This window comes from Sus scrofa, chromosome 11 (genome assembly GCF_054392235.1).
Source record: "Sus scrofa isolate SSC_HxYL_T2T_F1_AM1 chromosome 11, Sscrofa_HxYL_maternal_Yorkshire_Landrace_v2.0, whole genome shotgun sequence".
Classification (NCBI taxonomy): domain Eukaryota; kingdom Metazoa; phylum Chordata; class Mammalia; order Artiodactyla; family Suidae; genus Sus; species Sus scrofa.
In genome coordinates, this window is record NC_139393.1 from 21,147,394 (window position 1) to 21,161,105 (window position 13,712).

Below are 13,712 nucleotides of genomic sequence, written 5' to 3' on the forward strand. Positions count from 1 at the left end.
ATACTAGGGGAAACTGGATGAAGGGTGTATGGGAATTTTCTGTACTTTTCCCACAATTTTATACATATCTAAAATTATCCTCAAGTTTTTTTCAATAAAAATATGTAAATAAATGCTTGGTAATTTTTTTATCAAGTATTAGACGTCCTGAAAAAATAGTTTTTTTTTTTGTGAGAGGATGGAAATTTAGTATGCACGCATAAATTACACAACTAAATCCCCAACCACCTCTCAGATGACAAGTGGGTCGGCCAGGTATCCCCAGGCGCCTGGCAACGGCAGGCATCACACTAGCATATGAGTCGGTGTGTTGGTACCTTGGGGAAGAACCATGGGGAGGCTTAACAATATTCTGAAGTGAAATTAACAGCTTGGTAACAGGCAAGACAGTTCATTCAAAGCATTGCCTAAAGGGCAAATTTAATTGCATTCTGCTGGTGACCAGACTACTTGATGAAAAAAATACTATCCAACGGATCCCCAGAGGAGCAGCACATTAGGGTACAGACACACTAATGACATGAGAAATCAAAGTGCACTCAAAAAATACTCTGGCTGCCAGAATCGAATTATGAAGAATGATGTCAGGTCAACACTGAAAATGAAATCTGATTTCACAGGATTGTGCCCCTTAGTCTTTAAGGACAGATTTTTTTTTTTTTTTTTTTGTCTTTTTAGGGCTGCATGTGGAAGGTCCCAGGGTAGGGGTCGAATCGGAGCTGCAGCTGCCAGCCTAAGCCACAGCTGGAGCAACATCGGATCCGAGCCGCATCTGTGACGTACACCACAGCTCACGGCAACGCCGGATCCTTCACCCCCTGAGCGAGGTCAGGGATGGAACCTGCGTCCTCATGGATGCTGGTCAGATTCACTTCCTCTGTGCCATGACGGGAATTCCTGACAGAATTTTCTTCCAGGTGACCACCCAGTAAGACATCTCTCTCCTTCCCCTCTACTCCCCCCCGCCCCGCCCGCCAAAGAAGAAACATCCAGATGGGGTGACCACTGGCGGGAAGCCTCAATGCACCGCAGAACTGGATGGAAGGGCTAAGCGCAACTGGGGAAGTGCAGAAATTAATGTACCGACGGGCCAATAAAAACTTGGAATTAACACCCAAAATGCGTTTATTAAACAAACGTATGGCTCAGGGTGCTCGCGGACACTGGGCAATGGGACTTTATTGTGTAACAGACGGAAGGGTACAAGATCGAACCAATAGCAATTCAGTACATCTGCGGGTTACTTCATACACAGCCGAGGGAAATTAGATGATAGCCACATCCCGGTAAGTCAGCAATCAACACAAAGTCGGGAGGGGAAAGCTCCGTTACCTCAAGGTAGTATCAGATAAAGAATGTCTCCTGTTAGAAAATCTGATCCGGCAAAGGATCTTTAGAAATATACTCTCTTAAACGCTTTGGGTTTTACACTTTCTCAAGTCCCCTGGATTCATGGAAATGTTCAGAAAAAAATAGAATGATCTTCTTAGCAGCCATCTCTAAAGACAGTTTCCATCTGCGTAAACTAGAAATTTATCTTGAGGACGTGATCTCCGTCATTCCCTCCAGTTTAAGAAGCAATATTTGGCCACCGGTTGAAAACTGAAGCAAAGAGGAGTCTGTCTTTACCTTGGACAGGGCTTTCTCGGGTTAGAAAATGACATCCCAGACCCAGGAACATCCTGGCCTAGGTAAGAGTCTCGGGGTGTCTTCTTTTAATTACAAACAGATCACAATGCTCCTAAATCAGACATAGTTCTTAACACATGCGCCTTTAAGCTTACTTAGATACAAATGCAGCCCGCTACGGCCCATGGAAATCAAAGGAGAAACGGAAACTTCGAGTCCCTGGAGAAGCACATTCTTCCAAAATAAGAGCAAATCTCATTGGCTCCTGCCACAGTAACCCAAGTCCCAGGACAAAGAATGTTCCATGACTCATGGCTTTATTTGAAAACAAATAGTGTCAAGTCCTTCACATTCTAGACTCGAAGTTATGATGTGATGTAGCAAAAAAAGCGCAATGACCCATTATATCATTTAAAAATAGAAATTCCTTCTGGAAAATGCTTGTCTTAGAGCTTCAGAGTAGACCAAACAAGGAATAAGAAGTAAAAATATACAGAAAGAGTGGTGTGCAGTGGACGCTCCGGAGGTTGGGGGCGGCTAACGGGGGCCAGACCCTCCCCTGCGCCCCTTCTGCACAGCCCCCTATCAAGTAGCAGGGCAGAGGGGCTCGCTCAGGGTGGAAGCTGGGGGCGGGGGGTAACCTTCCCTAATGCCCCTCACAGCTTCCGCTGCAGGAGGCAGGGAGGGATGCGATCGATCGGATGGCGAGCAAAGCAGTGCTTCTCCACATGGTATTTTGCAACTTGGTCAACAGCAATATTATTACAGATTTTTATAGACCAAATTGGGCCCCCAATGCTGGTTTTCTGTCTCCCCCGCAAGGCAGCCCCTCACCTGTCCAATCCTGAATTAGGATGTGACTTTAATACTGACCCAATGGGAAGATCTTCATATGCTAAATCCCCTCTGCTCCTATTCTGGAACCTTCTTCTGCTCCACCCAGGGCAGCAAAGCTCACTGGGAGAGAGAAGAGGAACCCATGGCACTGCTGCTGGCACAATGTGGATGAGGAAGCACGAGCTGTGGCTACTCTTTGTCCCCACTGAGTCTCAGCAAGGGAGAGAAATTATTTAATGGGAACGGCGTGCTGTAATGCTTGTGCTTCTGAAAAACTGGACTTAAAAATGGTCGCCTTCAGAAGCGGAGGGATTACGGAAGAGATGACAGGGACAGAAGCTGGCAAGGCAAAGGCCCAAGGCGGGGAAGGACCCTGTCCCGGAGCAGGGTGACAGAGCAGAGCGTTGGGATGGACATGCAGGCATCACGCAGACAGAGCATTCCAGCGGTAAGTGATATAGATCAGCACTATAAAGAGAATGTGGACAAGACAGAAGCTTATAAGGTCCCTGGAGCGGAGGGCAGAGGTTGGTGGTGGGGCTTTCTCCCCGAGTGCCAGCAGAGTGTCAACAGTCTTTCGAATGTGACGAAAATCCAGCTGCAGGATGTCATACGGAGAGCAGAGGTCAGCCTATTCCGAGGGCAGCCGTCAGAACAGAAAGAGACAGTGCATACAATTAAAAATACACAGAACAACGGCTGGAGAGAAGCACACATTCTTAGGTACTAGCAAACGGCAAGAGTAACCTTCATTTCAAACAGGTAAAACCAGTGCAACCGAAGATTTTTTTTTTAGTTCATTACAAAAGAAAAGCAGCAGAACCAACGGGGTCTAAGCAAAGAGGAGGCAGAGAAATCCTTCACCCACAATCTCGCTGGGGACTGTGTGTTCTGTAATTTATTTGTCATTCCGGCATTCCAGCAATTTGAACATTTCGTTGGGGAAAGAACTCTTAAAAAACAATTTTAATATTCAAGTGGTGTCATGTTATCATCAACAACATAAAATGAAGAGCTTTTCAAACCAGGGACATTTAAATCTTTACCCTGCTAAAGGGAAACACGGAATTTTTAGAGTTTAGTCCTCACCTGTCTCTTAATGCATTTTTACCCTGGTCTATGAAGACTGAATATGAAATATTTCTCTCTCATAGGCCTGACTTGTTTTCCTTTAGATTCACTGATTAACTCTGGGGAGGGCTAGTTCTAAGATGTCCTTACATGTGCTAAATAAAAGAGTACATTACATTTCACTTTTTTGCAACTGGGCACAAACCAAAAGTCTAGAAGCAGTTTCTTAGATCTGCTGTTAGAATAGAAGTCTAGTCCCCCACAGAGATAGTATGTACATTTCGTCACCACTAAAAAGGTGTGGGGGACACGGGCCTCCATGTTTTGTCTACTTGACATTCACTTCATCAACCGAATGCAAAAATACGAGGCTGGGTCTTAGGAGGTGACCCCTGGATGCCTACTGCTCTCAGGAAGGAAAGGGTTTTCTGACACCCTGAATTCCTGAACCAGAAATGAACACAGCTCCAAATTAAGAGTGATTTAAAATTGCTATGTCAGTATGAAACAAAAGTTCTGGATTTGTTTCTAAGTTAACGATTGGAAATACTTGTGATACATTTTACAAATGCAGCTTTAGGTCCAAATTAGGCAAAGCATTTAAAAATATATATATATATATAATATATATTTTATAATATCCTTTGCAGCAATATTGCCCTTTGTTTGAGCCTCACTGCTAAGGAGATGCAGATCACAGAGCAACTGAAAGATGAGTCTAAGATCGTGTTTTGCTCCTATCTTCTGAAGGTAGCTTGATGCCCTCTGGTAAGGTGGGAAACTACAATGTTAAGTGTATCGATAAGATTATAAACCTCCTCTTATTTTAACCTACGAAGGTAAAGATACTCTTAGAAAAAAAAAATTAAGGATGTTAATAAATCCTGTTATATCTATTCAGATCATGCATCTCTTCTCAGTGGATTTGGAGGAATCCAACTACCACTGTTATTTTCTCAAGAATTAAAACAGCTACACATAGAATGGATTTCACTGGGACAGAGATGCTGGGCAGGAATTAAAGGACGGGGAACATCTAAGAGTCGTAGTTTTCTCTTGCAATAAGAATTTTCTATTGCAATGGTGAACTCGGAGCAAAACGGACATAAGACAGAAGGCAGATGCAAACTTGAAATGTGACTGTCACAAACATAGTATTTCTATGTGAAAACCAAATTACTCTATCGCCAGTACATATTTCAGTACATTTCCTGGAACCCTATGGAAAAATGTCTAGTCTGCTCCCCAGCAACTCCATCAAAGCACTCAGAATCAGATTGTCTGCGGTTTGCAGTGTTTATTTAGTTCGCTTCTCATATGGGCAGGCAACTGCAGACCATTCTTCTTACTCTGGAAATAATCTCATGATGCCACAGAATCTCAGCTTTATTCAATTAAAGTGGGTGTAGCCTAGACTCACAGTCATGGTGGGTGGTTTAAATTAAAGTGCCATCTCTGAAGAGAAAAGCATGGGTCTAAGAAAGATTGGCTGGCAGGCAAAAATCTGAAGCACCATAATGTGGAGGGTGGGCTACTCTCGGGTCCTATCCCACGTCACACAGCCCGTGGGCCTTCGATCAGTCCCTCGAGGATGCTACGGTGGGAACCGGGGCTGCAATGCCGGGAAAGCTGGAGGCTTTACGACCCTGGTGCTTCCCAAATATCAATCTATTAATAAGAGGGACTTACAGATTATGCTTTATGTTTTTCTTATAATTAAAATAGGAGGAGTTCCCTTTGTGGCTCAGCAGTGACAAACCCAACTAGTATCCATGAGGACTCAGGTTCGATCCCTAGCCTCGCTCAGTGAGTTAAGGATCCGACGTTACCGTGAGCTGCAGCTCCGACTGGACCCCTAGTCTGGGAACTCCCATGTGCCGTGGTGCAGCCCTAAAAAGACAAAAAAAAAAAAAAAAGGAAAACACAAAAAGGAAGTAAATTTAAAGAGGCCAAATTTCACCACGTATTTCCAGAGCATTAAAGCCACGTTAAAATATGGTTAAGGGATTGGGATGAACTAGGAATCTGGGATTCATAGATGCAAACTACTGCATTTGGAGTGGATAAGCACTGAGACCCTGCTGTATAGCACTGGGAATCATTTCTGGTCCCTTGTGATGGAGCATGATGGAGGATAATGCGAGAAAAAGAATGTATGTATGTATGTGTGTGTGACTGGGTCACTTTGCTGTACAGCAATAAATTGACAGAACACTGTCAACCAACTATAACGGAAAAAATAAAAATCATTACAAAAAAAACCCGTAGTTAATACACTCAGAGTCCCCCGAGGCAAGTGCAGATGCTAATTCCATTACTGTGAACAGAAATCACAATCACCAGAGGGGAACTGATTCCCACACATGTCAACACAAGAGTGTGTGACAAAGATTACTATTAAAGATTAACTCAAGTTCCCCAAATACTACAGATACAAAGAAAAATGTAGACAGAGCTGGCAACAGGTCTAACTTACAGGCACTCTGAGTGTGATAGAGACGAACTGCTAAGACAGAATATAGTGTCTCGTTAAATTTAATTTTGAAAGGCAGTAGCCTTACCAAGTATTTTTCATCTAAAATGTCACAGCACAGGAATGTTAACTGTCACTCTGAAAATGTAAAGCCCTAACAGACAAGGTGTAATCTGGCAGAGGGGGACGAGGTAGAAAAAGGCTTCCAGGGTTTTCTCTGGATATATGAGAACTCATCACCAATTTTATGCACTTAGATAGAAACTCTAATATTGATAAGCTGCTTTATCTAGAAATAGAAAGTTTTCTCAAGAAGCTGCTGGGAGAAACTATTTATTCTCTACCACGTACATTTGAAAGGTTGAGAGATCACTGACCAGATGTGGTTCTGCTAGAGATGACTGGTTTTGAGAGACTGGCTCTTCTTAATAAATTATGAATTTAAGAATTGATGTTAATAAAATCCTAACTTGGTGTCAATCTACGTCTCTGGTTATTCAACTTCAAAAGTAACCAATGTGAATGGAAACTTAAATCTTCTAAGAAGCAACTCACCCCCCCCCAAAGTGTTTATTAGTTATGACTTTAATTGCTACTAAAGTCATCGACTTGGGGATGAAAAAGAGGCATAAGGCTCAAAGAGGAAAAGGAACTCTTATCTCCTCAAGATTAAAACAAAAAAGGTAGCTTCAATTTACAGAATGTGCTTCAATAAAAAAAAAAAAAATTGAGATTAGTTACATATGTACAGTGTCCTAAACCACCCAACGGATGTAAAGTAGGAAAGATTTTGCAATTACTTTCAAATATAATCTCAGGATAAAAATTAAAAAAAAATACAAACATGAAAGGTACTGAAAGGAAGATTCAGCCATCATTTCATTTGTATCAACACAATCATCATTAGACTCTCAATATACTTTAGGATTTTATTTTTAACTCCGTTTGGCTGATGCGGAGGCTGGACATCAAGGGATCTGTCCTTGTGGACACGGAGAAAGTCCTTCCACCTCCCACCGTCTAGCAAGGACCCTTGGCCTCTGTGCTGTGCTAGTGGAGTTGCTGTTCTCATTCTCTTCCTTATTTCCTCTCTCCAGACACTGCCGAATACGAAGGGCCAGGCAGCTAGAAAACAAAGTGCATGTCCAGTCCAAGTTCCTTCCTCCTATAAACAGGGAAAGCCTGTTAAATTAAAGACCTTGCTCCTAACAGAAGCTGGAGGCCAAGGCTGCTTATTTAAAATCCAGTAGACAGAGATCAGGATCTGTAAGGGAGACGTGGGCGATTTCTATCAGAAAAGGACCAAGCGTCTCCCAGCAGAGACCTGGGCAACTTCTATCAGAAAAAGACTAAAGGAGTTCCCGTCGTGGCGCAGTGGTTAACGAATCCGACTAGGAACCATGCGGTTGCGGGTTCGGTCCCTGCCCTTGCTCAGTGGGTTAACGATCTGGCGTTGCCGTGAGCTGTGGTGTAGGTTGCAGACGCGGCTCGGATCCCACGTTGCTGTGGCTCTGGCGTAGGCTGGTGGCTACAGCTCCGATTCGACCCCTAGCCTGGGAACCTCCATATGCCGCGGGTGTGGCCCAAGAAATAGCAACAATAACAACAACAACAACCAACAAAAAAAAAAAAAAAAAAAAAGACAAAAGACCAAAAAAAAAAAAAAGAAAAAGACTAAAGCTCTCTCCTTTTTTTTTTTTTTTTGGCCATTTCTTGGGCCGCTCCCGAGGCACATGGAGGCTCCCAGGCTAGAGGTCGAATCGGAGCTGAAGCCACTGGCCTACACCACAGCCACAGCAACGTGGGATCCAAGCCATGTCTGTGACCTACACCACAGCTCACGGCAACGCCGGATCCCCAACCCACTGAGCGAGGCCAGAGATCGAAGGCTCTCTCCTTGAACAGCGACTGGGAGACTCCCCTCTGAACGGCCCTAGGACCATCTGTCTCAAATAGTTCCCTAGTGAGTGAAAAAAACATCTAATACTTTTGATGCTTCCTAGATTTCTTTTGACCTGAGATGATGATAATAAAAGCTTTGAAACAGCCCTAAATTTGGATCCATTTGGAAACCCTCAGGAGGTAACCGTGAAAAGTCTCTATCAAGGTCAGAGGCTAGGAATGACCAAGCTGACTCAGAAAAGGAGCAGGAAGCCTCCCTAGGCCCACAAATGCCTCATGACCTCAAGGCTCAACTGGAGTCAAATTCTTGAGTGATACAAGGACTACAGTGTGAAGAATCTAGAAGCCCACCAGGGGTAAGCCTGTGTTCAAGATCAAGTGGACACCTGCACCAGAGGTCAGAGACGGCTGCGGAGTGTAACCACTGGCATCAACACGACAAGGGACTACAGGATGGTGCCAGCAATGTCACCCAATGCCCAGATGTTCCAGGGTCCTGGATGCATGCGAGGTAATTTTCCAGCAGCTGAGCAGCCGATGGGGGAAGGCAATTACGGGGCTTCGGGACGGAGCTGAGCGTTCATGGACCACTTGCGCTCAAAGAAACCTTAAGGGTCCAGTGATTTTCAAACAGTATTTAGCAAGAGAACACTCTCCCCCCAAAGGAACTCTTAACTGGAAATCCAATACATGCCAGAGGCAAAGGAGAAAGAGCTATGGCTGGGGCTTGGCTTTTCCCTCACCTCCTGTGCGGAGCCTCTGAAAAAAAATCAAGGGCTCTGGAGAATGTGGCTTCAACCCACTGCAGTCCAACACCTGCAGTTTGCAGAGCAGGGAACTCTGCCACAGAGAGCCTGTGTGTGTGCTGGGAAAAAGGCAGGCTCTTGGTGTGGACAGAACTGGGTTCACAAGCCAGCTCTGCAATTCCCATCGTGGCGCAGCGGAAACAAATCCTACTAGGAACCATGAGGTTGCAGGTTTGATCCCTGGCCTCGCTCAGTGGGTTAAGGATCCGGCGTTGCCATGAGCTGTGGTGTAGGTCGCAGACGCGGCTCGGATCCCACGTGGCTGTGGCTGGGGTGTAGGTCGGCAGCTACAGCTCCGATTCGACCCCTAGCCTGGGAACCTCCATATGTCTCGGGTGTGGCCCTAAAAAGACAAAAAGACCAAAAACAAAACAAAAACAAAAAACAAACGCCAGCTCTGCTGCCTCCCTGCTACAAGTGTAAGCTCAGGAAATTGTTTAACCCCTCTGGACCTCATTTTCCTCAGAGCATGGTAATAAACTATTTCCTTCCAGTCCTCCACCGGGAGCAGCTGAGAAGAGGATGCAGGTGTAACAAGCTAACTGCCCCAGGTGTTGACGCGCGTACCTTCGGGTCACAGAACCAGTTACGGGCCCAGGCGTGGCTAATCCACCTCCGACCTCGCGTGTCCCTCATTCTGCTCAGGGATCCCCTGTGCTCACCCGCACGCTTCTCCTGGGTGATGGCCACCCACGTCTGTGTCCCTTTAGTTGGGGAACTGGTCCCAAACAGAAAACCAAAACCAAACCCGCTCAAAATGGGCAGCAGGAAGAGAAGTGACCCAGACTAAAATAATTCCCGCAAGGAATATTAGCATTGACGCCAGAAAAGGAACCTGTCAGGGAGTGGCATTTCTGCGTGTGTCTGTTAAAGCATCTTTCCTTGGCATTCTCATTCGCGAACCTCTGTGTCATCCCAGGATCCCCCGCCGTTGACAGCAAATGTGCCTGCTGTTGCCCCAACGGAATTTCCCCAGAACCCCATCACCGACTTCTTCCTGCGATGTCAACTCCTGTCCATCAGTGGTGTCGACTCTACAGGCACCACATGCCCGTTTACGACATACCCGAAGCTTCTGCAAATCAACTAGGCTGTTTCCATCATCTGCAGTTCTGAGTGCAGCCAATTGGAAGAAGCCACGTTTATAGGTAAGCCCACACCAGGACCGCTCCACTAAAGCGCACAATAAAAGCTTTCGTGAACGCTGATCGAGCCCAAGGCAGACAGCTAGGCTTGTCTCCACGGAGACTTCTAAAGATCATATAATAAACTATAACACTTGGAACGATTTTACAATGACTTCCTACTGTATTACTTTATACATAATAATTTAACTAAATCTACTCAGCAGCCACCTTCTAGATGAACCGATAAAAGTGAATAAACTGACGACCCTGACTTTGGATTATAGCTTCAAATTGTGATTCTATCACGAAGGGCGACTAACGGGGCTGAGAGCACAGCTGTGAATTTTCAGTCTTTACGGGATGATTTATCACTGTCATTGAGATATTTAGCTTAAAAAAATACAGAGTTCCAGATCTCTGTGGCTCATGGGCATGCGTATGTAGACTAGACAAGTTACGGATGGAGGAGAAAACAAGACAAACTTGCAGATTAGGAAGGCGTTAAACTACGCTACGGGGAAATCAATGACTACTTTGTCACCCAAGTATTAAGTTTAATGCAAAAAAGAATGCATGTTAAAAGTAGTCTGCTTCTAAGTACCAGTCTTTTAAAATGTCTGATTGCAAGGGGAGAATTTCTGCAACTAGACTTAGGATACAACTATCTTTTCCGTATAAATCATGAATTACAGTGTGCCACATACACATTCAACTCATCAACCTTCTTAAGTAGTGAAAGCAGGGTAACTGAGTGGGAAGAAGTCATTCCACCCCTTGCCCAACGTAGTGTCATATTCCTAGATGAAAACATTTCCTCATTTCCACTACTTTATCCCTCATTCATTCCAAGAGATGAAAGCACACTCCTTTTGAGTATACAGAAAGATGTGCCAGTTGCCTTCCAATCGGCAATTCCTGGTTTTCCACTAGAATATTCCTCCCTTCCTTCAACATATCTCCTTAAAGAAGTGCCACTGCTAACCAGCCAGTAGACTTTTTCTAGTAGCAATAAACTTGACGTAACTCTAGTCACTAGCAAAATGCTACTGCATCACCCATCAGAATGGATACAGATGTTCACACATGCCCGCACGCATATATTCACAATGCAAACTTGAAAGTCACCTCAAATCTTAAAAAAATTTCAAAAATAGCCTAAGTGATATATTTCTTACAAAGCATAGTTAGGCAGGACACTGGCAAAAAGATGGTTTGCTTCTTGTAATTCATTTGTTTGAAATCATCCGTTGCTTGTAAGTGCCAGGGGCATAATTCAGAAATTAGGATAAATTTTTCTCTGCATTTTGATAGTAATTTAATTTCCTTTTCCTCACTTTAAAAGGAAATCATAATTACCAATCTTTACTCACAATAAATGGTTAAGGGCATTTGCATTTCATTTTGTACCATTCTAAGCCAAAAAAATCCTGATGAGTTATAAAATACCACGAGGGATTAGGTCATAACTCATCAGAGCTTTTGAGTTCGGACACGAATAATTTACCATCTGAAACTTAGTATGGTAATTTTGATTCACACATGGGAAATCTGATTAACCCATGATGGAATCTAATGATTTTAAAAAAGGTATGCATACGAGAATTTCACAAACATCTGAAGCCAAGATGTACATGCAATAATAAAATACACATACAGTACAGACACACACATTTACACTGTTGAAAAACATGTAGAGTGACCATAATACATGTAGAGTGACCATTGTATAAAGACGGCATTCTTTTAAAAAATGCATTTGTTAAACTTCTTGTAAATGATACAGGTTTGATTGGAGACACTTTAATAATTCTCTCCTTTTCCTCAAATAAAATTAGAAGCCCACCACTAACCCTCACCTTCAAATTGCACCAAGCTAAAAAGTGAGAGGGAAGGAAGGGAGAGAGGGAGGCAGGGAGGGAGAAAAAGCCTTTCTCAATTCCAATAACTCCTATCACTGGGTAGAAGTAGATGAAGATGTAATTCCTTCACATACTCAAAAACAGTATCTCATCATAGAATTTACAGCTACTTTATTCCTGGAACATTAGAAAAGGCAAGACATTTTTAAGAAATGTAATTTCTGTCCATTTCTGTTCATCACAATGGTGAGAAGCCTGCCAACGTACCCCCAAATTCTGAGTGGACTGGTTTTTATCTCCCTATGAAATCATTTTATTTACTAATCTTCAAGTTTTTTCCCCAAATCAACTATCTGCCTGAGGCGAAGGCTGGGGCTTAGCTTGGGAGAAAGAAAAAGTAGCCAGTTATTGCTGGGCTGGCTCCAGGGAACTGCCAGATGGGTCAGCAGTGGGCTAAAGGGGAAAACGTAAAATGCAACTATAAAGCAATACACAAACACGGCTATTACCGATGACACTGCCTAATGATGATACCAACAATAATGATAATATTTTCAAGGCTGACTATTTTGATCTACATACCCAAAACCTACACGGGGGCGGGGCAGGGGAGGGCAGGGAATCAACAAATCAGTGGTCACTATAGGTCAACTTTGCTTAACAGCTTTGGATAAGGAAAAACATCACCTCCAAAGCATCCTCTGGACCCCAACAGAAGGCTCACGAAAACTTCAGCAATTTCTGCTCTATGAGTAGAGATTCAATCTGACTCAAATTTTTTTTTTTAAAGTTTAGAATTTCACATTTATTTCAAAACACTCAAGAAAATATATGCCCCTTCTCCTCAGAACTGACCACACCATTTTAGGCCATTTTAATTTCACTGCAATAGAGTAATTTAAACTAGACTTTTATATCACTTATTCAGTATTATTCCTCAGGAAAGACTGAGACTGAAAAAGATGGACAAGGGCATCCCAACACGTACATTAAATAACATCTTATCGGAATTAAGTTTGACGTTACCTCTGGTACGCCTAATTTTCGGCATGCTTCCAAAAAGTTTTCCACGTTTCTTCTGCATTTGGCCATGCTAAGTTTAGGCTGTAAATGCACATATGCAGAAAAAATGAATTATTAAGAGAAATAATTATAATAACAGGTTAAATCTTAAATGTTCTATATGGCACAAGTAATACATGTTTATTGGAGGAAAAAAAAATATTACATAAGCAAAGAGAAGACAAGAAATTATCCAGGAACATCCCCCTAAGGCAGTGCTAATATTTTGGATTATATCCTGTAGACGCTGTGTATGTACCTGTGTGTGTATATAAACAAAGACATGTTTACACATAGATGTGTGTTTATATGTAGAATTCCTGAATGTATGTATAGATGTCTATACATACATGTATGCAGTTTTTTTCTGCAAACGTATGTGTATGTATATGTGCGGATACACACACGCAATTTTTATGAGATCACACTGTGTGTGACCTGCTTTAGTTTACTTAAAAGTACACCACAGCCATCATCTTTTCCCATCAGCAAATATATTTCCATATGGAGGGTTAAATTCACCAGGCAAATGACTCCTTTCCCACCAAAGCAATGGGTTTTATTAGAAAGCTGGTGATGGGGACTCGCCATTGTGGCGCAGCAGCGGAAACGAATCCAGTTAGTACCCATGAGGACACAGGTTTGATCCCTGGCCTCCCTCAGGGGGTCGGAAATCCAGCATTGTGGTGAGCTGTGGTGTAGGTCACAGACGCGGCTCGGATCCAGCGTTGCTGTGCCTACAGTGTAGGTCAGCAGCTGCAGCTCTGAATCGACCCCCTAGCCTGGGAACTTCCGTATGCTACAGGTGCAGCCCTAGTGATGCTGCAAGGCAAGGAGATTTAGAGGCAGGGTGGGGAGCAGCCTTCGAGTTTAGCAAGAGCAGCCTGTGCAAACATGGGAGTGGACGGCAACGGCACAGCCTAGAGATGGAAGCAGATTTTACAGC

The 13,712-nt window shown here is 43.5% G+C and overlaps 1 protein-coding gene across 8 annotated transcripts in view; it reads right to left on the reverse strand.

Annotated features, from left to right (window-relative positions):
* Positions 1 to 13,712, reverse strand: part of LRCH1 (leucine rich repeats and calponin homology domain containing 1) — a 217,471-nt gene that overhangs the window by 10,065 nt on the left and 193,694 nt on the right. For 4 of the 8 annotated variants that reach the window (XM_084981786.1, XM_084981783.1, XM_005668415.4 and 1 more), the window contains 2 exons: positions 12,731 to 12,808; positions 1,108 to 3,097 (listed from right to left, as the gene is read on the reverse strand). In XM_084981786.1, coding sequence (XP_084837912.1) covers positions 2,891 to 3,097; positions 12,731 to 12,808 — 285 coding nt within the window. In that variant the 3' untranslated portion in view covers positions 1,108 to 2,890. Of the gene's footprint in view, positions 1 to 1,107; positions 3,098 to 12,730; positions 12,809 to 13,712 lie in introns of those variants that run through there. The other 4 variants (XM_084981787.1, XM_084981785.1, XM_013980522.3 and 1 more) reach the window with 1 other exon arrangement.